Source organism: Porites lutea, chromosome 11 (assembly GCF_958299795.1).
Source record: "Porites lutea chromosome 11, jaPorLute2.1, whole genome shotgun sequence".
Lineage (NCBI taxonomy): Eukaryota > Metazoa > Cnidaria > Anthozoa > Scleractinia > Poritidae > Porites > Porites lutea.
The window spans coordinates 7,088,532-7,116,487 of NC_133211.1; the positions used below are offsets into that span (position 1 = coordinate 7,088,532).

The 27,956-nt window shown below is 41.5% G+C and overlaps 1 protein-coding gene across 3 annotated transcripts in view; it reads right to left on the reverse strand.

Annotated features, from left to right (window-relative positions):
- The window catches only part of LOC140952140 (probable RNA-binding protein 19), a 63,147-nt gene that overhangs the window by 29,046 nt on the left and 6,145 nt on the right, over positions 1 to 27,956 (reverse strand). For 2 of the 3 annotated variants that reach the window (XM_073401567.1, XM_073401566.1), the window contains exons 3-9: positions 27,304 to 27,568; positions 26,091 to 26,356; positions 24,746 to 24,946; positions 23,443 to 23,556; positions 20,734 to 20,853; positions 20,576 to 20,642; positions 20,205 to 20,284 (exon numbers count right to left, since the gene is read on the reverse strand). In XM_073401567.1, the coding sequence (XP_073257668.1) occupies positions 20,205 to 20,284; positions 20,576 to 20,642; positions 20,734 to 20,853; positions 23,443 to 23,556; positions 24,746 to 24,946; positions 26,091 to 26,356; positions 27,304 to 27,568 (1,113 nt within the window). The remainder of the gene's footprint in view (positions 1 to 20,204; positions 20,285 to 20,575; positions 20,643 to 20,733; positions 20,854 to 23,442; positions 23,557 to 24,745; positions 24,947 to 26,090; positions 26,357 to 27,303; positions 27,569 to 27,956) is intronic. The other variant, XM_073401568.1, reaches the window with a different exon arrangement.

Consider the following 27,956-nt stretch of genomic DNA (forward strand, 5'->3'; position numbering starts at 1 on the left):
GAATTCACTTAACCAAATCACATTTTTGTGTTTTACTTCCTCACTAGTGCAAAACCACAGTTTATTTTAAAACAACCTCTTTATTATTACTATTTTTTTTTGTTTCCTTGGTGCACTTTCGAAAATTTTTATCCTTAGGAGGAACAAGGTAAAGGATCATAAATAGTCAGCGAGAACAAAGCGGAAGTGGTGGCGATGTTTTGTTCGGGGTGCGAGCACGAGGTTGAGTAGGGATAACCACTAAGGATTTCTCCACAATCAGACACCACCAAAGCTGATCTGAACACAGTTGACCACCAAGAGAAAAGCCCCAAAGTCGTGCACTTAGGATTGAAATCCACCAATCACTAACAGCAACGTTGCTAATCAAAATAAAAGTCAGCACCTAGACACCATACCCTGATAAAACCCTCCGTGATATAGGCTCGAAACGTAGCCATCGATATCAAACAGTCAAGAAATTGCAAAGTAATCTATCTATTCGCGCTCAGTCAGCACTGTCAATATTGTGAAATCATATTCCTAGGCATTACCCTTCGAGATCAAAAGCGAACACCTGGATCCGTCATCGAAAAGACAGACCTACAGTGATCTGTTAACAAGAGCCTGTCTACCTTGACTATGTCAAAGAAGACTTCAAACAATCAACACTTTTGCGGTCAAGTAGTAACCGAGCTAAGAACGTCCTTTAGTAGAGCGGATATGTGCTTGAATTGTTCACTTTCTGTTAAAAGCATGAAATTTGGCATGATGATAGTTTTCAAGGCCCTACAAAAGATAGGATATGGTGCCATCGCCAAAAAGTCCGTTAAGTGCGAAAAATAGGCGGCCATTTTGAACCGGAAGTGAAATGGACATTTTCTTTAAAACGTCTGAATTTTAACAATTTGGATAAAAAATGTCAGCAAATGCCCAAGGCAGTTGTTTTTTCATACAAAAAATATTATTTCAACGCAAATTGTCTACAAAAAATAGAATAGAAAAGATATATAAGTGGCCGCCAGCTAGACCGGAAGTAAAACTACCAGAGTCGGAACTTTTAAGGGATGAGATTAAACTTCTGTTGCTGGTTTTCTCTACCTTAATATTTACTTTAAATGTATACACTCACTTACCTATTTTTATCGTGTATAATCCATTACCAAAATTAAGCCTACTTTGGCTATGATACAGAATATCGAAGAATAAATGGTGATGTCTGGGTGACCTAATGACTTGATACTTCATCCAGACGAGTGCTTATAATCGAAAAAGAGTTTGGGATTGCCCTTCATGTTTGTCACTCTTCTGGGCACTTGCACAAAGTTATGCACCACAGGCTGATGTTGCGAAAGCCACAGCCTCCTCCCACAGCCTATCTTAAAAGCGTACTTCACTAGTTCCACGTTTAACTTTGTAATTGCTGACAGTGGTATGCAGGAGAGTCACCACTCTCTGCTTAGAGATATCCAGCCCCAAAATCTTCCAGACTAGGGACCGATATGCTTGGTACCAGTGCCTGACGCCATATGTGGCAGTATGGTTTACCGTCCCCTTGACACGTTTAAGTAATGCAGGCCGCGTCAACAAAACTACTGTACTTTTGGCTTCGTTGACAGTAAAGAACGACTTTTTCTATCATGTAGAAGAAGGTGTATGCGCTCAAGAGTTGACACAAACCACTCCGGTTACTTCTGGAGGTGACCAGTCAAGCCGTAAACACAGCAGTGACTTTTAGAAAGTTGATGCAGGTGTTCCAGGCACTTTCTTTTTGGCCTCCTAGAAGTATTCCCCGTGTCACATCCTGTAAATGCATGGAACGGAGGAAGTGCAAGTGCAGCCTTTTTAGTAAACACGTTAGCACCTCAGTAAGAAGATGTAGGGTAGGAAAGGTAACTTGGCTTCATGGTAGAGAAGCTTCATGAGTACTTATCTGAGAACGGAGAGTGGACTTAACGAAAACTAATGTCTTGGACACAAGCAACATTAGACTTATGGAGAGACTTAACTTATATTTTAATATATCATATCTTAAAAGAAGGGGATCTGCTTTGTGATGTAGCATAACGATAAATGTTTTCCAGCGAATTGATTTCAAATGATACAAGGAAAAAATTGGACATCTTTCCCTAGACGACATGCGTGGCTCAATGTGCACGGTATCTAAAAAGCACATGCTTGTTTTGATCTTTACAAAAGAACTAGCTTTTTCCAGTTTCTTAGTAGCTCCTGATACACGTTTACCCCAGATCTTAGTCTTCAAGCTGTTCTAGGCGCGACATATTTGTCAATACTATATCCGAGGGAATACGTTTTACAAATTGATTAAATACTGATTAACGTAAGTGATGCATATTCGGACAACGTTTTTTCCTTTCTTACATGTGAACTTTAGCACGATAATCAGTGCTACTCGGTCCACGAAAATGAAATGACATTCTGGGGGTGGTTGCAGAGAGGAAAAGAGACTAACTCTTATTCCTGTCGAGAGAGGCGCAGATTCATGTGATAGTGAAATAAACTGAGATGAATTAAACTGCTGCCCGGTAAGCTCAGGTGAATAAGCACCGGTGAGCGGGAAGCTGAGGTTTCAAACCCTGGCTGGATCAGTACTCGATCAGGATCTTTAAATAACTGACGAGAAAGTGCTGCCTTTTTAATGTCATCTGTAAACGGCTAGACTTTCTAGTCTTCTCGGGATAAAGAACCGTAAGCCCCGTCTCAGAGTCCTTATTCATATAAAATTCTGTGGGAAGTTAAAGGACCCAGACACTGTTTGTAAAGAGTAGGGGACTTAGTCCTCGGTGAGGTTGTCTATCTAAAATTCACATTCATAATCATTAATTAATAAAAATTAGTAATAATTTATTGTAAACTGCTCCACAAGCGGTCTGGTTTAAAATGATATTTACGATTTACAATTAAACGTTTTCCCTGAAATTGACTGTGAAACATAGCTAGTAGCTACTATTCTTGTTATACTAGTTCTAGCTGGATCTCAAGTGCTTAAAGTTCATAAAGAGGATACAATCAAACCCCGCCAGCATGGACACTAAGGGAGCCGTAGAAAGTGTCCGTATTAAGCGGGTGCCTGTTACCGGTGGGGCTCGACTGTATTCCTTTCCCAGTCCAATCCTGATTAAGGCAACGGTTGCTTATCATTTATATGGGCAAAACAGTCGGTCCACAGTTTGGGTAAATGGTACGTAAAATTCAGAACTGGTAAATTTCGTCCCGGAATCGCGTTTATCATTTGTAGAAATCAGTTCCATTTACCGCAAAACGACCGCGAACTGAAACCGGTGTCAAAGATGGCTTTGAAGAAATAGAACACGAATTTCCTTTTGGAATATTCCGTCCGAAAACAGCACTACCTTTTCAGATGTTACGTTGCTCCCGGAAAATTTCCCCTGGAACGACCCAGAAAGTCGCGTTTACTTTACAAACAGATTTCCCGGAAAATTTTTGTCAATGGTAAACAACCAACATATTTCATGACTTTGAAATGAGCAGAAGTTATAGTGAAACCAATTTCAATCCGATATATACATGCAGAGAGTGTTATTTATACTCCTCAATAACACAAAATGGTGGAGCCATTATACCTCGAATTACTATGAAAGCCGCAAAGCATTCTGCATCAAGGTTAATAGTGGATCAACTCTTTTAAAACAAGTAACATAAATGATCTGTTTTTTGCTAGCTTAATTTTTCGTATGTTTGGCCTTTCCTTTGTTTAAAAATATGAATCACTGTTTCACATTTTTTTTAAATTCACTAAATGAATTGCTTTAGTGAGTTGCATTTTCCATTTTATCCCGCTTTTACTTCCAGTTTTCTCATTTAAACCGCCATTTTTGTAACACAGTTGATTTTTTTATACGACATAAATATCTGGAAGAACATAGAACAAAAAATTTCGTCGTCATTTTGACCTTAACATGCTAAATTTCGTGTACTTTCGGTTGGATGATATTTACCTCCGGTCAAAATGGCGGCCACTTTAGTAATCACTCCAAAAACCGCTTTAACAGCAAAAATTTTCGGTGGCACATCACATATTAATAGTCATGATTAGTTCTTTCATTCCTGAAAATTTGGTGCTTTCAACAAAAAGTGAACAATTCGGCCCCAAATCCGCACATATCCGCCCCACATTAGATTATTAGACACCCTATTAACATCCTTTTACCGCAGAAAACATTATCTTTCGCATAATAATACAACGCAACAACATTTTTGACACAAATATTCTTTCTAGAGGGTACCCAACCAAGTAGAAAAATTATGGAAATTCCAGGATGTGGGGGGTGGGGGTATGACAAGCATTCCCTGGAATGGAAATTACAGAGGTTGGGGGGTCTAAAGCAAAACTGCCCTCCGTGCGTGGTGGGTGGTGGGGGGGGGAGGGGGAGGAGTATGGATATTTTCTAGAACTACACAATTCGGAAAATTCGGTATCACAGTAATTTGCGTATCTTCGTGTTTTAGGTATCTCCTTCTCAAATTACGCCAGTGTTTAGGGCATCACCGGGTACCCTCCTCAGATACCAAGATCAACAGTGACTTGGGTATCCCCTTTTTGTATTACGCTAGTGTTTAGGGTATCATTCACCGGGTGCCCTCCCAAGAAACCAAGATCGCTACTGATTTGGGTATCCTTTTCTCATACTGTTACGCCATTGTTTTGGGTATCACCAAGTACCCTCCCAAGATACCAAGATCACTTGCGATTTGGGTATCGTCCTCTCATATTTCGCCTGTTTAAGGCTCTCAGATAGTGGGGAAGACGCGAAACTGAAAGACACCCCAGTTTCCTCCCGGTTTATTTTCTCGGAGCTTGGTACAGGCTATCTCATATTACGCAAGTGTCTTGAGCACTTCCAGGATACCCAGACTGCTAATAATTTATTTAGGCTGAGAAGTCAAATGTATTGAAAGGCTTCCATGTGCAACAACTCAACAAAAGCGGATTCACTTCTTATATATATGTTGAACTGAGACTTGATTGTTTTACTGAAAACTTTTTATCATTCTGGTAGTCCCTATCCTGAATCACTCAATGCATGCTGCGCTTGATGTTTTTTCTCTGGCACTAGTAATGAAACCGAACCCAATAGTGGAATTGCACATATTTAGACATTCTTACGACAAACAGATACATGTATTTCCGGCAAAGAAAATTTGCAGTCTGTCGTCTTCAAGTCATAGTCGTCATACATTATACTGTTTGTTGACTTGTCGTTTGTTTGAAGCTGTTTAGTATCAGGTTCGGAAAAGATGTTGCTCATATTGGTGATATTAAGTGACAAAAGAGAGAGGGAAAGGAGCCTACTGCTCTACAACATAAAAAAATATATCGTGATCCGTCGAGGAGGATTAAATTCCTTGTATCTCATTCAACGCTTGGCGTTTTTCCTATAAAACACTGTATTCCATTATGTGAAATAAAAACGTAAACCGGTAGAATACTGTAAAAAAATACATTATGCTTCTTGAATAACCCTCCCTTCACCTGTCCAGTAGTAGGACACAGTATCAGTGTTTTGGGAATTCCCTATCGGGGTTACCCATACCAGTGATTTGATCACGGGGGATACTAACGCAGGGCCAGGGATACTAAAGTTACTGTGACAACGGATCAACCTCGTCCCTGTCCCATACGGCTGTACAAAGGCTATAGACTGCCAAACCGTCGCCAAACCTGTCTTTTTTTCCCAAGATCAGTTTCCACGCGCACGGCGCTAACCTCCGGCGTGAGAATCACGCGCAAGGGGCGTAGGCTTCACGCGCCCATTGCCTCACTCTCCATTTTCAACCTCGCTCCAGACGTTTCGCCCGATTGCTTGCGTTCATGGTATACACAAAAAAGCTGGCTTTTTTGCAGTACAGAACTTATACTTATTTCAAAACGGATCTTTGCCAGCATTAGCCTCGACAGCAGTCTAACTAAAATTTACTGCCAAGAATACGAATATGGTCTATTTCAGATTCCCGGAAATGTCTCTGTTTGTGGAAAAGATAATCACGCACGCCAAAAATCTTATAGCATAAAACACTTTAATTGGTTAAAATTTTCTTACGGGCATGATGATATACATCAAGAACCGGAAACTCGAATTTGAAACAGAGACAATTAATTTTTTAAGAAAAGTCTAAAATTGAGATAATAAGTTACCTATCAAGCATTTTAGTAGTTATCACGCTACCGTTTCGTTTTTCAAATTTATGATCCGTGACTTGATTAGTGTTATGAGGTAGTTGCCTTCGGTTTTGTTCTTCAGTTTTGCTATTTTTAAGATTTTGCTAGCTTCGTGATAAACAGTTTATAGACTTAGAGATTCAATGTATTTCCCCACACGGTTAGTTCCTGAATTTTTGTCTGGTATCGTCCATTTGAAGTGTTTGTTAAGCTTAGTTTTGGTTCTTTGAAGTAGGCTTACTTGGGGAGTACAGCTGACCTTGAGTTTTACCCACAATCGAGTTCCTGTTTTTATGTTTTGTCCTTCTGGGCGGTTTCACTGTTAGCATTTAACTGGTTCTTTGGTACTTGTCGGTTGCGGCTGCGTAAGCGTATCTAACTATAGCAAACCTGTTGCAATATAGGCGATAAGATATTCAATAGAAACTCTTCCAGTCAGCTAACCCAAAATAAGTCTACAATTTGATTATTTATTCGCTGTGTAAGCTAGTAGAATTAGTAGAGTTGTTGTCAGTAGCTGTTGAAGATTAAACTGCTGTCTCAGAAAGTACAGAGTCTTGGTCCTCAACACAAGTCCTCAACATTAGTATCGATGAGCCACCAGGCTAAGCTGAATACAGACAAAGATACCGTTGTTCTTAGGTAATTAGCAACTTGGCCCAGATAAGGTTTCAATGTTTGTCGATTTCACAGACAAAAAAAAAACGTTAAACCCCTTAAGCCTTCCAAAAGTAATGTAGTGAAAATACAAAGCCATATTCTGTGCAACCAGAGGTGAAGATAGCACTTCTAGTCATGTTCACAATCTCTGGAGAATCGTGAGTGTTGTCTTAAGCATGTTCTATTCTTCCAAAAGATATATAAACTTCAGATTTCACAAGAAAGTTGTCTTTTGTTTCTTGGACAGTTAAGTGTTGTATAAACAGCGCTTGGCTGTTTGAGCAAAAGTAGTTCTAAACCTGAAATGGACAAAACTTATTACTCCTTGCTTTGGCCTATACTTAACTTTTACTACACAAAATGGAACTATTTTCAACACATAACTGTAGCGATTAAGGTGCAAAACCACCCATCGTTAGTTTCGCCTTTCTTCTCCAAAAAGTAGAGGACTAATAATACCCAGAGAAAATAAAGATTCTCAGTTGCAGGTCATTGCTTATAATATCTGTGCAATCAGATGAAATGCAGCTCAACGGCCAGGTTCGAAGAAAAAAACCGAGTGGAGATTTTGATCAAATAATTTTGTACAATCCTGGCTCATGACGCAAAGCTGATACGAGCCTTCATTCGGCATAGGATTTTTTAAGCTTTGCCCCTCACCAAACAGGGGTCCTTCAATAAAATCGTACTGCTGCATTTGCTTACGGAAATGTCGAGAAGGACCTCCACGGAACTCTTGGATTACTTCTTTCCACTCATCAATTTTTCCTTGCAGATCCAAACCATTCTTACCACCTCTCAACTCAACTTCCGCAACTCGAAATTCAAGTACAGCGGAACAAGGAGGTCTGTTACGGGCCCACCTTGTACTTAGAACTTCGTCGAAGTCTTTGCCAAGATAAAAACCCCAGCCATCACTGAAATCCTTGTAATGCTCTCCTTTACGCAAGATGATTCCTTTTTCGATGATGTTTTGGGCGCTTTCGTGCGTAGTTGCATGAAAGAATACTTCGTACTTGACATTTGACGGCAACATGGGAATGCATAGCGACATATAAGAGTTCCTTCTCTCGCCTTTCCTTGTAACGTTTTTTATATTCACCGCTTTCTCTCGTTTACCTTCAGGAGATAGAGTGAACCATTCATTCTCTTTTTCCCTCTGGTAAGGAAAAAGGCTACACTTTGAGAAAACAGCATCACGGCAGCTAATCGCACACAGAAGCAAGTAGAGATGGTAGTGCAGTGATAATGTTACGGCGAAGTTCTTGATTCTAAACCGAGTTAAACATAGTAGAATTACTAAATGTACTTCCACTGATGGTCGATTATCTTGTGTATAAACATGTTTTAGCCAAGTACGCCCCAACTCATCCGCCATTAGATTCAATTCAGCCATCGTTTCCCCGTCCGTTTTACCTATGGAATTCTCGACGCTTTGTTAGCGTGAAGCTGCGTGACCTCCAAATTCCTCAAGAATTTACATTGCAATTTACACACTGCAGTGGTGTTGAAAAATATCATATTTTCTTATGCTTGTCCCATATATCTGCATAGTACAATGTATAAAACAGGTATTCAAGAGATGATCTGCGTGAGGGTTTCCATCATTCCAAAGTCATGTATCAGTAGTCAAATCAAAATAATAGAGTTGTCATCTTCCGGCTTTTACGACAAAGGCTACCGGTTCGATTACTATTAAAAATATTTAAACAGTTTCCCTGGTAAAAACCCCGGGGGGGGGGGGGGGTTACTGCCATATATGGGCTATATAGGTATGTGCCGCTGTGAAGGGTATGGTTTTCAAGCAGTTTACTCTAGGATAGGGTATATAAATCAGAGCGTTTAGGTCTAGAATAGGGTATCATTTTTCAGGAAACTGATCAGCTGGTTGAAGATTTTATCTAAACTAGGGAAACAGCTACTCTAGGATAGGGGGGGATTTGGGGAGTTTACTCTAGTATAGGGTAGCAAAATTCAGCTGAACTAGCTCTGGTATAGGTTAAGGGTTTCAGGGTCCCAGCGGCACATCCCCACCCAGAAATTCCTCAAGTACCCCCCACCCCCCCTTCCTTGTTGGGAATTAGCTTTGTAATTACAGGAAAACTTTTATCAGAAAACGTAATCCTATCAGTCGCATCACATGACTTCCCTGGGTCAATAGGTAACCCCGAATCCCTTACACTCATGAGGGTCAACAAAAATAGAAGCGAATGATTGGCTTACTGTCTTGTCACATGATGATTGGATATGTGATGTCTGTCATCGTTTCCGAGAAGACGCTTCAATTTTGCATGCCACGTATGAAACGATATTTGAAGGCAACTTCGACCTAAGCTACTTTTGCTCCGATTCATCCCCGACATGGCCTTTCGTTCAACTTATAGCGGTGTCCAGCCTACCATACAGCTGTTAAAGCAACGGATTTCCGAGTCTAGAACGTACAACGCACCTTTCTCAGAGTGGAGCCTGTTAGAAGATGATTACGTTTGTCAAGACTTCAAAAATAAAGTGAAAACCAAGGTCAAAATGTTTAATCCGCAATGCGAAGCCCGAAAAGAAATCAACTTTGGTGTGCCAGGCGTAAGAAGAACGATCTTTGTCGTTGCAGGACCAGCTCTTGAAATGATGAATGAGGAAGAAAGAGACTTTCTTATCAACATGGGCCGCTTACTCGTGATGACAAGCATTGAACGCCGTTCGTTCATATTCAAAGTTATGTTACGTCGAATTGCCTTCGTACGAGAGAAAGACAGGGAGAAACAGGCACATCTTCAAGATCTCGAAAATGCACTTCACAGCGCCCTAAATGCCATAAAGAAATATAAACACTTAATTTACAAGGAAAACTTAAAAGGAAACAGCATTGAAGGAGACTTGCCTCTCGCCATGAAGAAAGTATGGGAAGAGAAAGAAAAGGTTCAATTTAAGATGACGCCAGAGGATTATGTTTTCCTCCAGAGCGACACTGCTCAACTTTGTTCCTTGCTCGGACTAAAGCTTGAATTCCTCGACGCTCTTTCAGAAATGCCACCAGAACATCGTAATCATCGGACAACGATCGAATGGATCAAGATATTTTTGAAGGATAACAGTGAATCTTCTGTCATAGCAAACAAAAAACCTCTCAGCAAAGAACTTCTTGAATCTATCGGTTTCGATCCTTTAAGCACAGCCGTTGAGACTATAATGGCGCGATCGGTGTTTGTTGGGTCCACGCCGTTGCACATTGATGCGTGCGAATGGGCACAGTTGTTTGTTGAAGACGAATTCAAGTACAATCCTTTGTTGTCTTCGGTGACTTCTTCCTTTCCCTTTAATAACAGTTAATGTTACAGCGCGCAGACGCAGAGAAAACACAATATTCTTTGGTGGGCAAAGTTGGGCAGGGAATATACCCGCAAGGCTCGGATAAAACCCACCGACCGGATGATGACCGAATGAGGGGCCTCGGTACATGGCGCCATACCGAGGGGGTGCCTCATGCCTGTACTGCAAGGGAGGGCATAGTTCACGCGTGAAAACGCATGGCCGGCATAATGTCCTTGGGCCAAGTTAACCAAGTCCAGCAAATCCTATAGCCCCCCCTCCCTGACGGGGCTTCAGCACAGGGCTGAAGGGGTGCCGCAGGCAGCAATTCCCCGCCCTTAATGATTTTATTAAACGTCTCTGAATCTACAGACAAGAGAGAGTGCAAATGCAGTGAACAAATGTAAGAAGGTTAAGGAAGGCAAGAAACAAAGAAAAGGGGAGGGTGGGAGGGGAAAAAACTTTGGTGCTGCTCAACTTGCAGCCTTCAAAGAAAGTGGCGATTGAACGGACTGGCGCAGAATAAGACAAAGAGGCAGGCTGCCAAATAAGGAGATCGCGTGTTTGGGATAAACCGCAGTAGCGATGCAGGCTCAATAGTTGTTGCTTGCCAACATTAACCTTTATTTTATGCTAAAATATCAATTAATGTTACAGCGCGCAGACGCAGAGAAAACACAATATTCTTTGGTGGGCAAAGTTGGGCAGGGAATATACCCGCAAGGCTCGGATAAAACCCACCGACCGGATGATGACCGAATGAGGGGCCTCGGTACATGGCGCCATACCGAGGGGGTGCCTCATGCCTGTACTGCAAGGGAGGGCATAGTTCACGCGTGAAAACGCATGGCCGGCATAATGTCCTTGGGCCAAGTTAACCAAGTCCAGCAAATCCTATAGCCCCCCCTCCCTGACGGGGCTTCAGCACAGGGCTGAAGGGGTGCCGCAGGCAGCAATTCCCCGCCCAAAACGCCGAGTAATACGAGAAGTGCCCTGTGTAAAGCCCCAGTCTCTAAGACCCTTTCTCCACCTGGTCGCGAGGGCTGGATACAGCTCTTATCCGCTCCACGGGGGAATGAAATGAACCAGAGACCATCGGTGGAGAAAGGGGATTGAGGAGTGGACAAGCGGGTATGATCACGTTCTAACTTAAGAACCCAAACGAAACTAAACTTGGGTAGCATGACTTAATGAATGTTCTAGTAGGACACAGTGTTCTCAATTGTGTTACAATGAGACATCATAGTGTTCTCAATAAACAATACAAAGAGACACCGTAGTGTTCCCATGTTGTTTGGTTTTTTTTTTTTTTTGTTGTTGTTGTTGTTGTTGTTTTTTTTTTACGCAACATAAGAATGTTCGTGATAAACAGTATAGAGCAGCATAACAGTGTTCCCAAAGCCAAGGAAGCGTGGACAATAGTCATTGCGATGTGACATCTAATTGTTTTCGAGTCATTAACTGGATAGACAGGAGGCCAAATTTTGAGGGACTTGGAGAATGGTTTCTTTGGGTGTCCTGATGTACGACTGATATGCATCAGATTTCCAACGGCCAAGAACTTTAATGAGCCAGTCTGGAAGGCCAGCAGCCTCCGCAGTAGTGGCTGCTCCAATGCGGAAACTGTGTGATGCATAGCAGGTACTATCCAATCCACAAACCTTGAGAAGAGCCCGTAGGTTGTTGGTGAGGGAGGACCGAGTAAGATGTCGTCCATCCGAGAATTGGAAGAGGGGCTGGGTAGCTCCACTGGGATTAGTTTGAAGCAGATAGTATCTTAACGCGGTGACTGCACATACAGTAGAGTTTGATTTGGCGATAGTGAGCTTGGCTGTCTCACGGAAAGGGTCTGTTTTGGACTTCTTGATGACAACCTCGAAAGACACAGGTTGGACAATGTTGGGGTAAAAGTGGACGTCCGATCTTGTCAGGTGGGATTGAATATTGAACTTGCCGTTGTAAGTGAATTCGCTACTACGTAGAAAGCCAAAGAACGCAAGGGTAAAAGCAGCCCACAACATTGAAGAATCTGTGTCCAACGATTGGAAGGGTTTTAGTTTGGCATAAATTTGGCGGAGGATCGAAATAGTAATAGGGAACCGGGCCCGTTTGGCAATCCCGAGGGAGGATTTGATCCCTCGAAGGGTCTTGTATAGGAAGGGCATGGAGGAGAAGTCCAGGGGACAGCCAAACTCAACATGGAGATTCTTAACTGCTGCCAGATAAACTTTAATAGTGCCATACGAAACGGTATTGGATAAGTGGGTGACGAAATGAATTAAGGTTGATTCACTGGTAGGGAGAAAAGGGGTTTGGGGTGAAATGAGTTTATGAAAAAGGCAAAATCTAATAAAGTGTCGCTCCCCAGAGGAATAGGTTCGACGAGTAGAGCTGGCGATGGACTGGAAAATGTAGTGAGCAGCCTGCATAGTTAGACTTTCGTCAGGAAAGGAGGGATTGGACAGGGAACGGGCGATGCATCTGGTGCGAGTTGGTGGAACCGGGGCATCTGAAAGCGAGATAAACTATCAGCTATGCCGTTGTCGACCCCTGGGACGTGCTTTGCGGTAAAGGTAAAATTAAACTTCAAAGTTTGAAAGGTGATCAAACGGACAAGGTTCATGATGCGGGGAATTTTTGAGCTTTTAGCAGACAAAACTGCGACGACTGCCTGGTTGTCACAATGAAAACAAATTCTCCTGTTAGCCCAATGGGGCCCCCAAATCATGCAGGCAAGGTAAATTGGGTAAAGCTCTTGCCAGGTAATACTTATCCCTGTGGAGGGGTTGAGCTGGTGGGAGGGGAGCCATTTTCCCTGGAACCACTGATTGTCAAAGAAGGCCCCGTATCCGACTGCACCCGCTGCGTCTGTATATAAATGGATTTGTGGGGATGATTCTGTGTAAGGGGGGAGAAAAAGGCTAACACCATTCCAGTGGTCGAGGAAAAATTGCCACATGAGGATGTCCTTTCTGAACTCCTGGGTGAGAAAAATAATCCGCTTGGGGCGGGCACAACCCCGGGTAAGGTTAATGATGCGCTGCATGAAAGGGCGACCAGGGGAAATAACCCGGCAGGCGAACTGCAGAGTCCCAATGAGGGACTGCAGGTCCTGTAGACGACAGACCCGTTTGGAAGACCAGTCCGCTAGCAGGGACCGGGCATTACTTAACTTATCCTCGGGGAGACGAGCCTGCATGTTTACGGAATCGAGTGTTATTCCCATGAATTCAAGAAATTGGGTGGGGCGAAAGGTTTTCTGTGGGGCAAGGGGAATGTTTAATTCCTCAAAGAGGGTAAGAACCCGGCAGAGGGCTGTGGCACAAAGGGACGAGGGGGCAGGTTGAACAATGAAAAAATCGTCAAGAAAGTGTATGATGGAGGGGATGTTCAGGTGTTGTCTGACCAACCATTCCAGGGCATCAGCGAGTTGATTAAAGAGAAAAGGGGCACTCCTTAGCCCGAAGGGGAGGGCTTTGTCGAAGTAATAACGACCCTTCCAGGACATCCCCAAGAGTTCCCAATCCCCGGGGTGAACGGGGATAATTCGAAAAGCGGACTGTATGTCAGTTTTTGTCATAAAGCACCCGGGGCCGTGGTTGAGGACCAGGGCAATGGCATCGTCAATCCGAATATACTGAAGGGTGTAATCCTCAATGGGTATGTTAGCATTTAAGCTATCCGGGGACCCCTTGGGGTAGGATAGGTGGAAAATAGTGCGCCACTTTTGGCTTCCCTTTTTGGGGACTAGGCCGAGAGGATGAATTTGAAAATTTTGAAAAGGGGGGGATTCAAAGGGGCCAGCCAGGCGACCAAGCTGGACTTCCTCTAGCAGGTTTTTCTCAATAACTTGGGGTTGTTGGATGGCAGATGGGAGATTCTTGGCAGCTCTGGGGAAGCGGTTACCTTTGTAACCCAAGTGGAAACCATGGCTTAACCCATCGCAAAGTCTAGTTACAAAAGCTTGATTAGGGTGAGTCTTAAGAAGTTTGTGTAGCAGGGGAACATTCACCGGGGTTTGGGGTTTGTATGATATGGCGGCTTTAGCGGTTTGAGAGTTTCTTATCACCCTGGCCTCTAGTTTTTGAAGGGGTGTCATCGTGTCGGTAGGCAGGGTGTTCTCCATTGCAGACCCTGCAGCGGTGGCTGAAGGAGCAGGGGTCCTGGCTGCATTTGGCACCTCTGTTGTAATTGTTACACGTTCCTCGTTGGGTAGGATTGGGCCTAAGGGCAGAGAGGGAACACCCATGAGAAAAATGATCCCCACTACCACATATGGTGCAAGAGGATTTTGCCTGCCCTGTAAATTTCAGGAGGTACAATTGTATATCCCTTTCCCCCCAATTAAGGGAATGGTGGGCGGCTGCTTTCCTACGAAAGTCTATATCGTAGGAGAGCCATGCAAATCCCGCGAACTTACGGTAGGCCGAGCGGATGATCTCTTGGTAAGCAAACATCTCGACAGCCCTGTGGGGGAAGGAAGTCAGAAAGATTGTACAAAAAACAGCAAAGGCCGAAAGCCACCTATCGATTGAGTCAATGTGGGTTTTCTTCTTGCGGGCAGGGGTGGGAATATTCACTTGTTTCCCCTCGAACGAAATGGACACCCCGGGGAGTTCGCTTTCGTTTAGGCAGGAGTTTTCTGGCAGCAAAGAATCGAATTCAACAAACTCACCGCGTAGGATTAGTTGCCGAGTCTTCTGGGGGACGTGGGCTGCGATGGATGAGGAAGCTGGCTGCATTCGGGACTGAGATGGGCCGTAGTTCGAGGAACCCGATTGTGAAAGAAGGCTCGCGACGAAAGCAGGGTCAGACAGTTGTTGTCGCGCTGGAGGTTGGGGAACTGAATGTGCTGGCTGTTGTGGTACGGGTGATGGGTTCGTTGATGCGAAATTTTTTAGCTTTTCATCGACTATGGTGGCGATGAGGGTGGCTAGAGCCGCTGGATTTGAGACGGGGTTAGGCGGAACGCCCCTGTCGCGGACGCCATCTTGTGCTTCGCACGTGGTTAGTTCGGTATCGCGTCTTTGAAGTCTCTCAGCCTGCGGCGGATCTTGTTCATCATTCCGAGCGCTCGGTAAATCGCCTTCCTCGTTGGGCTGCTCAACGTCACCGGGTAGGTTAGGGGCGACAGGAGAAGAATCGGTGTTCGTGCGAGGCCTTTTGGCTGCTGGGTCGGCGGAATCGGAGCTTCGTGTACGTGATGTTGGCGCATCAACATTGATCGTGCCCAGGCGTTCGATCATCTGTTCGCGTGTTCCCGAGATAGCAAGCTGGTTTTGGGCCAGTAAAAGGCGAAGGACCTCGTTCGTAACGCCTGAAAGATCCATGAAAAACTTTGGTGCTGAAAAAACTTTCGTGCTGCTCAACTTGCAGCCTTCAAAGAAAGTGGCGATTGAACGGACTGGCGCAGAATAAGACAAAGAGGCAGGCTGCCAAATAAGGAGATCGCGTGTTTGGGATAAACCGCAGTAGCGATGCAGGCTCAATAGTTGTTGCTTGCCAACATTAACCTTTATTTTATGCTAAAATATCAATTTAATCAATGCTTGGTTCGAATTGACCAGCATACCAGATGAAAATATAGAGAGTAATGTAAACGTGTGCCAAGTTCAGATTACGAACCTCAAAACAGGGGAATCTGTCGCTTACAACAAAGCTTGCACTACCCTCAGTGCCTCGATACCACAGGAAAATCAAAACGTTGTCCTCTATCATGGCACAGACCATGAAAGTGCGCGGCAAATTTTACTTCGAGGGATTGAATTATGTGCTGGTCGACAAAAGCGAGATTTTAGTTGTGGGAAGGGATTTTACTTGACGAAAAGCTTAGAAGATGCTTTAAATTGGGCGAAAAGTACAACAGCGAGGCCCGCCGTTTTATCTTTTGTAGTCACTTCCAGTCCCGAAGATGTATTACAGAAAGCTCGTAAGCTGTCTTTAGAGGGGAATGAACAATGGAGGAACTTGGTATCTTTATTTAGAAATGACAACGTAACTTCAGCAATGTTAGAGGATTTAGACTCGAAATATGATTTGATTGAAGGACCAATGGCTATTGTGACGACAAACGAAACCTCAGGCGAGTTGGTGTTGGAGCCAAAACCTTCATCCTACCAAATGTGTCTAATTTCAGACGACTTTGCAGAAGAGTTCGAGAAGACTCTTCACTCCATTGTGTTCTTTGATCTCTCGTGAGCTACAGAAACTTACCAAATGAAAAAAAATCAGGTGACTTTGCCCCTTTCTAGGTCACACGATTAGTACACAATGACTGTGATAATGAACACTGATTAAACTAGCCTGCGTAGCAAGCGTTTAATCGAGTTTGCGCGAAAGTTATTCAATTTTTTTGCTCTCGTCCCAACTTTCTCGACGAACTCGCGCGGAAACGCTTGCTAAGCAGGTTATGATTATGCCGGAATTTCAACTATAAGACTGACCTTACTCTGGGAATAGCCTTAAAACACTAACATTTTTGTCTTTTTAGAATACTGACTAGCGTTTTTTTTTTTAAACGCTGGCATTAGCAACCAAAGTTTTAGACGCGTAAATATTTGAAGACGAAATTCTAGACGGGCATTTGTCGGAAGGAAGTAGTCTAGCTTGCTTTGTATTTTGGCACGGGAAAGCTGTTCACAGGTTTATCAGGTTTATACCAACTAAGCAATTTAACGTCATCATTTCTCACGGGAGAATCGAACGGATATTCCTGATTATGCTACGTATTCCTATACCTAAATGAGGTCAATAAACCCTCTTTCTCAGCTTTGAAACAGAGGGTTGGGGTTACCGTTAGAAATGGCCTATATCGCACTATTGGTCATTTCCAATTTTGATCAGTTTGGCTGTCTTTAATAGTATTTTAATAGTCTTTTTAGTATTTACACAGGGAGCCCGAACGCTGTATTAGCTAATAGAAAAAAATTAGATGTATTTATGCTTTATTAGCTAATAAAATAATAAGATGCATTTTCCTTTGTTCCTGTAGCCTGCGTGGCAGGCGCAAAAAGGGGAGGGGGAGGGGGGAGGGAGAAAGGGAAAAGGGAATGTCATCGTTCGATAAATTGGCTAAATCTTTCGCTGGATGTGCGCCTGTTTGCTTGTCTGGCGCGTCGTAAATAAGACGCTCAAGTTTCGTCTCGCGTTTCTAATACTGTTGACTATTAACTTTCCTCTAACGGCCACGAGAAGATAAAAGAGTCTCTTTTCTCTTCTGGTGACCGTTAAATTGAAACCCGAGATCATCTCCCAAGGAGATCGAGACGAAACTTGATCGTCTTATTTACGATGCGCCAGACAAGCAACCAGCAATGTTAACCGTCTCTGATCGGATTCAAATCCCTTCCAAAACGACTCATAAAGACACAGGAACAAAGAAAAATGCATCTTATTATTTTATTAGCTAATACAGCATTAATACATCTAAGTTTTTCAATTAGCTAATACAGCGTTCGGGCTCGTGTATGATAAAATGAGAACATGAATATCATATTTCAAAAAAGAACGTAGAGAAAAAAGTCTTGGAAAGAAACAAAGATACAGATACAATCTGGGCACAGAAAAGTGATAGTTGCATAAACGGTCAAAAAGGGAAAGTAAAATTCTTTTTTTTTCACTGTATTAAAAAGTCATATCAACCGCAAAGTGGCATACTTGCCCTACCCCCGTGGATTGCCCGGGGAATGGTAACAGGTAAATTGAACAATGAGTTTGTCACCCTTTTGCTTGATTTGTATTGCTTTTCAGCACTGAAGATTGATGAGCCAAAGATCTACGGCAAGTATGGTAAGTATAAGACTGATTTCTTTACGAAATTTCAAATTTAGGTGGCAAACCACGCTTTTAAAACTCCCAAAAGATTTACGCGTTTGGGTGTATTTTTGTAACGTAACGTCGAATGGAAGACGGGGTCTGATCTCTTGACACTTTTTATCTGAAGAAACATTTATCGCTTGTGTTTTTATAACGGTTGTACCACAGCAACTAAAAAATCTAAAATTACCTTAATGTAGTGTCCGCAGATTCTAGGACGATTTTGTGATTTTTTGCTCCTTTCAAAGCAGAAATTAGGTCAGAAATATTTACCTCAGAGTAGTCTGGTTCATACAGCCTAAACAACTTTTTTTAGGACAAGAAAATATTTTCAGTTACCTGTAGTTATTTACTAAGGAATTCATAGAAGAATATCTAGGAGTAGTACCACTGTGCTTTTGAGAGGATTCAGACACTGCTGAATAGGAATTACAAGGTTTCATACATTTATTAATTCATTTTAGGAAAATCATTTTTAGCGATATGGATGTGTTAATTATAAGCTTAGGAATACTAGCACCACGTGAGCTACATTTTGAATACGAATTGAAATGGAGTTGTTAAGTTATGGCATGCGTAGCGTAGGAAAAGGGGGAAGTAACTCGTCGGGAATGTCTGAGCTAAGTGGTCCTGATCTGAACCGGTTTTACCATCCTTAATTTAGACCCTGGCTAACATGGTGATTGTTTTTGCCCTTCCACGGTTTTTTCAACTTTTAACATGGACCAGTTGGAGAAATCTTTCGACACCACTGAAAAGAGCGCCTTAAAATTAGTAAAATTGCCAAGTTTGAAAGTGCTACGTCTTAACCGAGCGAAGTTATAGCTCCGGAAAGTTGCGAAAATTTACAGACGTTTGTTTGGTGGGGGGCAAGTTTGTGCCCCTACCATAGTCACCAATTAACGTTGTAAAACTTCGCGACTTTGACGGAAGAGCTTTATCTTCGTTCGCTTTCAACAAATCACTTTAAAACTTGGCAGTACTTGTGATTTGAAGGCGCTCTTTCTAGCAGAGTTGAAGGATTTTCCCCAAGTTGTTTACGTCAAAAGTTAAAAAAAACTGTGGAAAAGGCCTATTAGATTAAGGACCATCACATGGAATTTGATTTTGACACCCAGCAAGGCAATAGCTAAGTGCCACAATGACGGGTCTTTTCTGATACCTAGTATAGTTAAGATAACTGTTGTTTTTTTTAGTTTCAGTTCATTTTGTTGGTCTGTATCAGATGTAGACTTTGCTATTTGGTAAATGAAATTTATATAATTAATGGTGTGTAATCAGATGTAGACTTTTAACAGACCAGTGTTCTTGCACTATTTTTAACCCAGTCTCACTGTCTAACTGTCTAGTTCTGAATTTATATTATTCTTATTGTATAGTTATTTCGCTGCAAAGCCTCTTTGGGGAAATGAAATAATGTGTATGGATGCGTGTGTCCTTTATTAAATGAGAATTAGAATTAGATTTCTTTAATATACCAACCAAGGTCTTTGCACACCAAATGTACAATACAGTAAATAAGTAACTAGAAGTAATCATTGATTACGGGTCCGCTTTCGTCATTTCCGGAGACGAAATCGAGTCGAAAGGAGTCCAGTTTCCCGGGCGAGATGCCCCTGATAAAATCAGTAGGGGCGGCCATTCGGCAGTCGCCCGCGACACCTCGAAAATTTGAGGCTTTGCACCACAGGAACAACGTGATTAGGACGCGTTCTGACGAACGCGATTAGATGTTGGATAAGCTAGTTAAATATTGTCATGTAAAAGCCACCAATAGGTAAATCCCACAACCCACAAAAATTAATGTGAATCAAAGAGAAATTCTCTCAGTTTCTTTTCGAATATATACAAGCTGTCAAACGCACGTGTAATAGCCCTATTTAGAAAGGTACGTTGACAAGTGGCCGATTGCTAAACTGGAACATTATTTGGCAATTGACTATAAAGCCTTATGAGCGTTGACGGTTTATCCAATTCGACTGGAAGAGGTTTTGGAACCTGTCCTCCGATTCGTAGTACAGACGGAAAGGAACGAAAATGACAAAGGCAACATAAGTATAACGGAAGTTAAACAAATGAAGATTCTGGGCTTTAAACAACTTTAGACAACTGTACCCCAATGAACTGTTTTCATAGTCACTTAATTGTATCCTGATGTACTCCCTTTGCTTTAAACGAAACAGAACGGAATATTGTGTTTAACAGTCATTGTCTGTTACAAACCAGAAGTTAACAAACTTACCTGGAGTTGCTTAATGGCTTGCAGAGCGTCAGACCTATTTTTGTACTCAACAAAACCATAGCCCATAGATAGCAAATTTCCTGGAAATTAAAAGAGAATATGGTTACAAATAATATACAAGGTAGGGATGGATAAGTCGGTTGGAGGTTTTCTCGGTTCTTTTCCCCCCACTAAATTCAGTGTTTTCAGCATTTCAACATATTTAGATTCCAATCCTACCAGGGTTTCGAGGGCCAAAGTTTGAACACTCTGTAGATCGTTAAGTGCCACTTTCGTGAAAGACTTTTTAACGGAGAAAACACCGTCGTGAACAACACCATATAATTAACAAACAAATCGGGATTTGGAAGTCTAATCCTTTTGTAACGTACCAGGCTTCTTGGGGTCCTTTTTCTTCGCTATCACTGTACTAAGAAGAGGACCCAACTTGCAGAATGCCTAGGAAATGAAAACCACACAAAAAAAATAATTTTTGATATTTCTGTGACATAAGACCACAATTGGATATGTACAAAACAAATAACACTACCTTTTGCAATGCGTCTTCGGTGGTATTAAAGTTCAGGTTTTTCACGAACACCGTTGTTCCCTTAGCGTTTTCTGGGTCATCCCCTTCGTCTTCTTGCTTATCCTCAACAGTTTGTTTACTCTGCATAAAAACGCAGGAAACGTTTGTTTCACCGCCTATCAGAATTTCCTAGTTGTCTATGTCTTTTCCCGGTGTGTACCCCCTTATATAAGCCATAAGGTACGTGCCGCCCCAAGGGGTGTGGTGTTTGCGCTGTTTTGTTCTGAAAATGGACACAGACTTTTCCTATTTTGGTCTGGAATCGGGTATCGTTTTCCAGGGAACTAGGGGTTTGTATGAGCGTATTTATCCTTCCAATTCCAAATGAGTAAGAAAGAAACAGAAATATGCGAAAAAATAAATCGTTTTTGTTGGTGTTTCAACTTAAGTAATGATAACATAATTTCTTAAAGGCCACGTATGAAAATGGGTGTGAAAAATGACATTTTTTGGTCTGAAATAGGGTCGGTATTTGGATAACCGGGCGGCTCACCTTCACCAACAATTCCCAGAAGTACTCCCTACTGTCTTTTACAGGCTACAGTTAGGGGTAAACTACTGGGTATCGCTCTACCCACCCAACCCGGTAAAAAAGCCGTTACTCCGGGGTTCTGCGGTAAGTAGCAGGCTGTCAGTGCGTAGATTTTCGAAGATTTCATATATTATTTACAACTAGTATAGCCAAAGTCTACGTAATTGCTGCCAGCGGTCAGGTCTCCATGATTCTGATTATATTATTATTCATGATTATCGGAATGAGGAGTTCTACATGAATGTGTTGTTTGTGCGGACGACCACACAAGTTTGCAATGCAGTCATAACAGCTGTAGATTGGGAGGCGCCAGGATGCACGAATGTAAAAAGTCTGCGCAAAAGGAGTAAGCCAAGAAGTATAACTGGGCGGCTATGCTCCATAAAAGAGAGTTTAGTATAGCACTGAGCACGATCAAGCCATAGAGGAGCACAAAGGAACTGAAAGCAGTATAGCAGCGCTGTTGGTTACACGATGATTCTGTGAGTAGCTTTACCTACTCCATGAATAACAACGGCTCCTTTAGGAGCCACCATCTCTATAAAAGTCAGATACCAATAAATGAGCGAAATCTAACAAACAACACATAAACATAAGTAAATACAGTAAACAAACTTTTTACGTTATAAAGTAATTTGGTACGCATACACTTCAGTGGCGGATCCTGGGCAGAGGCCGGGGGAGGGGGGGGGGGGGGGGCTAATTTTAGACCAAACCGAGGCCAAAGGGCCCAAAAAACATTTTTTTGATAAAAGATTATAATATTTTAATATAGTGTCAATCAAAATAAGTTATTTACGAACTTTCCTAATACGTAAGGATTGGCACGCGTCAAAAGTGGTGGGAAAACCTTGTTCACGAGGAAATGTTTTTTGAAGACGCCATTGGTGTAAGTTCGCCACCGTATTCAAGTAATCGATGAAAAAAACGATCAATTTCGCGATCGGTTGCTGGAAACTGCCCATCTACCCCTCCCTTAAGCCAACATTAACACTAACTTTTCACGTAGGGCAAAATGTTGACTTAGGGGAGGGGTAGGTGGGCAGTTTCCCAGTTTCCCAGAAACCTAAAATAATTTCGTTCCTAACTTCGATAAAATTCACTTTACATACACCTCCTATATCGAGACAGCCTTCAACTTTAGCGATCAATGTTTGGCTTCTTAGCATGGAAGAAAAAAGGGTCAGAGATAATAGAGCCGTTTATACGAGAAAAAATAAGCCGCGGCTTATAGCCGCGGCTTACATAAGACGCGAACACCCCGTATAAATGGTACAAAATCTATGTTCACGGCTTATTCAACCCAAGGCCAGCTCAAGCCGCGGCTTATCCTGGCTGAGGGGTTTTGGGATGGGCTTATCCAAGCCGCGGCTTACCTTGGACGTGAAAACGTTCGTATAAATGCACTCAAACGTTGTCCACGGCTTGCTGAAGCCGTGAACAACTGCTGCGCATTCTCTGTTTTCAATTATATCGCAGACCTTCACGGCCGAGAGACGCGCGTTGGAGTGGCGGGAAAATGAGTTTTGTTTACATTTACACCGTGGAAAATGGCGGATAGAGATTCATGTAAAAAAAGAAATGTGTGGAGTGCGCCAAAAGAAAAACAAATCCTGCTCATATGCAGCGAGCTTGAGATTGCGGGGCAGCTCGATGTCTGTGCTACTTCGGCAAGCGTAAGTTTGCCGATTTTAATTTTAAATCTACGCTTATTATTAAAAGTACAACCTGACCGCGAACTAAGCCGTGAACTATTTATACGAGCAGTTCGCGTCTAATATAAGCCGTACTCGTATAAATGGTTCCTTTCGCGTCTTATGTAAGCCGCGGCTTATTTTCTCTCGTATAAACGGCCCTATTATTTACACGTCCTGCAATCTCATACAACGTTCAAACTATAAACGCTTAATCAAGTCCAAACGTTGTATATTAAGTTTAAGTGAGGTTTTAGCTTCTATCTGGAAAGATTTTTTTGGTCTTTAACGACATAGACTACCCAGGTAAAAAAAATTAATTTTATACTCTAAGTAACGTTTAGCGTTTTAGAGTCGCTTCGAATGTTACAATGCGTTTGGAAATGTTTATTAAAACCTAGAAAGTAATATTGCTAGAGCAATTTTGTTCCTTAGAAAACGTACCTTATCCTTGCCTATCTGTTCGTCTTTTTTTGCTTCTTGAAGGTCTTTCTCTTCTGCTTTACCGGAAAATACACCGAGTGGAGCCCATTCCAGGTACAATGGCACGTGTTTAAACTGTAAAAGCCATAGGAAAAGTAATTAAATTACCCAAATGAGTAAAAATTAACACTACTTTTTAAAGTCTACATATAAAAATAAATAAAAGGTAAAAAGCTCACTTGAAAATACCCGCTAATACTCTTCAATGATTTGTAATTTTTCAGGAAATTTTTCGTGCATGTGTTTCTAAAATTGTTTCAATTCACACGAGTGAAGTATCCTCATAAAAGCTTTTTTTTGATGTCACAAGTTTTCAGTTCCCGCGCTTAACACAGGCTACCGTTCTTTACTTAGAAATGTGATTGGTTGATAAAGGTGGTATGGATTTTGATTGGCTAGTGACGATCTCACGTATATTTCAAATTTCCTGCCATTTTTGCTCAATATTCGCCTTAGTCTCCTCTCTGATGCTTTTGTTAAGAAGCAGCTAGGAAAATATGAATTTAAAGTCATGTTTCAAGCCAATTTGTACACAAATTTTTCACACTCTGATTCAAAAAGTCTTCTATGCAGGAGAGTCTAAGTGAACTCTTTTATTTTTTTTTTGAAAGTGGTTTCACACAACTCACTGTGGGTGTTCCCAAATCTATGTTTGCCAGAACCAGATGCACATCTTTTTTCCATTTAGCAGAGCATCATTTGAAGGACACTTATTAACAGCATTTACAAACGTACATTGATAAATTTTCACTTAAAAGAGAGGCAATAATTAACTTTTTCATATAGGAGCCTCCTCCGAATTGAATTTTACAAACGAGCCAATCAATCTTTAAAAAAAAACCCTTACTACTTAATAGCGCCAAATAGATTAGAAATGCTTACAAAGAGATCTTCACTGTTTAAATGGTCACACCACATGACTCATTCACAGACTTAAAGGTCACGACTACATACTAAATAAATAGTACCATGTGAAAGAACTGTTTTAGAAGCGTTATTTGAATGGTCAGACCATAGGGTTTCATCAACAGACTCAATAGTTAGAACTACATACTAAATACATAGTTCCATGTGAAAATACCTACTGCTGAACAGGTTTCATTTGAATAGTAACACCACAGGATTTCATCCAAACATTCAAAAGTTAAAACTACATAATGAATGAGAGTAATAAGAAAAAATAATGCTAAAGAAGTTTCATTTGAATGGTCACATCATAGGACTTTGTCCACACAGTAACACTTACTATAGAACAAATTATTACCTTGCTGTAGGCCAACTTTTGGAAAGCCTTTTTAGCCTGACTTGGTTCAAAGAATTCCACAAGAGCAGTGATTCCTGATGGAGGCAGCACAAGCCTGGCCACAGTTCCAAATGGTGCAAATACAGTTCTCAATTCATCAGTTGTGGTGTTAAAGGGAAGATTTTTCACAACTATGACAATCTTACTTCGTTTAGCGGAGGGCTAGTGACAAAAGAGGGCATATTTTTGACCAACATTTTTTAAAATGAAATCAGCTTTGACTAACTGAGGTCAAAGGCTTACATTATTTTGTAAAATATCATTCAACAAAAATTAGCCGACATTAAATTCAAACTTTTTATTTAAAATAATCATGTGAGAGTAGGTGGAATATGGTCATCTGGGTGAGTGCAGTCGCGTTGAGAGTGACTAACATACATATGAAAGCACTTGCACATCAACCTGCGCTTCCTGAAATTTCTGGGGATAAAAGCTACAGTTCAATTTGAGATCTTAACTATTAAAAATAAAGACACACCCCTATTAAGTGGACACAGATGGGGAAGGTACAAGTGGCTACTTAATTAACCTTGGCTGTTGAAAAGGGGTTCTGTTTTTTAATGATTGACTGACAATTTGGGTTAATTTGTGGAACTCGCATAACTGATCCCTTAATAAGGCCACACAACTCAAATTCAAAAGCAACGAGAAAAAAATTTTGTTTATTGCAGAAATCGAGGACTATAGCCCCCTTGCACTTGATACTATCAAGAAAGGTGATTTTTCATTGGCCCAGAAGTCCGTGGAAACTTCTCTCAATTTGATACAAAAACAACAAAAACTTAGGAGCAACGCAGGTTGGCTGGTTGTCCAAGAGTACGAGCAGGAGGCATTGGCAGACAATTCAGAAGATGAAAACAGAATTTAAAAAGCGCAGGAATCCTGTGTTCTGATTGGCAGCCAGAGTAGGCAAGACGGTTGTATCATGCAAGCTAAAGATTTCACACTTAGGTTCCTCAAAAAGATGCTCTTGCATGGCCAGATAATAGATCTTTAATTGACAAAGCTTGTTTGGTCAATTTGGCTGCATATCTTTTTTGAATTTTTATTGACCTTAACACTTAAAATTGATTGATCATCTTGACCCATAAAATTGCAAAAAAAGAACTTTGGTCTTAATAGTGCATATATTGATATACCAGTAATATGTGTCAAAGGGTCATCATCACATGCAAACAAAGGGTACCATGGGTGTGGCCTTTGATAACCCATTTGACCCAACATAAGTGCTGACTCAGCATTAGCTTAAGGAATAACATGCTGGTACAGGTAAGAATGCATTCGAAACAGTTCTCAAGAAACACACCTGTCCAAAAACATCGAGTTTGACTCTCTGTGAAACAAGAAACTTCCTAGTTTCTGTAACGACTTGTGTTTCTCCAAGAGCCATGCGAACAGCCAAACTACTTGACGATGCACCATCTAAAATGCCACCTTTTGTTGTATTGTACTTATCTGCCATGACATCAGCCACTGCATTCATCCCCAGAAAAAGTGTGTTCCAGTTATGATCTTGGCTGCTTGCGCTTTTCTTCTTTGCATCACGTTTTGACTTGAAGGATGTTCCAATTTCTGTACAAAAAGATCAGCTTCAACTTTATTCAGTTTAAGATATTTGCAACTAAAAATAATTTCCCCTTGCAGGGTTTTGGGCCCAAAGGTCATTACTATGGTGTATATGTTAAAGGTCAAATCAAATTATTGGTTAATTTTGATTTCACCTCAGTTTATTCACAATTTCCTTTTTCGCCTAGCCCAAGAAGACAAAGGAAATATTATTGAGAATCAACCAGGGTTAAAAATTTTAACTGGAAATTAAATTTGACCTGTAACATATATATAAATAATAATGGCATTAAGAAAAAGATATAGGTAGGAAATCTGTTAGTACAGGTGAAATCAATCCCAATTTGATCTGCCTTATGGAGACAGAAATATAATTTCTATAATGGCTATCTCAGCACAGTTTAGGGAGGGCAAAGGTATGACTTTTGTGATCAGGTTGAAGAACCCAAGAATTGTTCCAGCTAGGAACTTAACCCAAGACCTCCTAATCTGTGCAGCTGACCCCAACCAACCCTACTACAGTCAACACAAAGACACAGCAAGACACATGGCATTTTTGTGAATACATATGCTGTGATTTAATTTTCTCACCGATTTAAATTTTATTTTCCTTTGGTTCAAACTCTCTTAACCACACATTAACATATCCAAAAACAAAAAGGTTGGTTTGTTTATAGTGGAAAGTGCACTTAGCTTATCCAGCTAGTTGAGGGCCCTTAACTCAAATAACTAGAAACAAATGATGTAAATAGGACATAACACGATTAAAAATCCCAACTGGTGGGAGGCTGCATGCAGCAGTTGGCTATTTACAAATTAAGCATGGCCAAGGATTTGAACTAGCAATGACCGAGAACAAATCCAGTAGGTGGCAATAGCAGCCACACTGCCTCCAAGAAAATAACATTTAACTGAGGATAAAACTGAAGTCCACAACACCTATATCAACTCACCTTCCACTCCTTCTTTTGTTTCCTTTGCCTTTGATGGCAGGATGTGCAAATATCGTCCTTGAAAAACTTTTCCATCAAGCTCATTAAAAGCCTTAACAGCATGCTCTGGCATGACAAATGTCACAAACCCAATTCCAGTAGGCTTGTTAGTTGTCTTGTCTAGAGGCAAATATGTTTCTGTAAGAGGGCCATACTCCTCAAACAAGGATTGCAAGTCTTCCTCTGAGCATGAATATGTCAAGTTCCGAAGAAAAAGCCTTCCAGACTACAATTACAATAAAATAAAATATAGTTGCGTTAAAAAAATATGGCTCAGTTTTAACGAGTGACTTTCGCCAGTTATACAGTGTAACAGAGAGTTCCTCATTCTTGTATCATTGATCACATCAGGGAGGGGTGAAATCCTGGAATTTGTAGGGTTATTATTAGTGTTTCTGTGAGGCTGAAATTCACCTTCACCTCATAGAAACCTCAAAGTTCGACAAATAACAGTATACTCAAAAGAAAATTTGATGCATGAGAGTGGACCACCATGAAGAAATATGGCCACCTCTCTAGAGTAACTGCAACTTGTTAGTCATTATAATTTCTTAACCCATTCACTCCCGGGACTTTTACGTGCGACAACCCCCCAATTCCCTGGCAATTTTCGG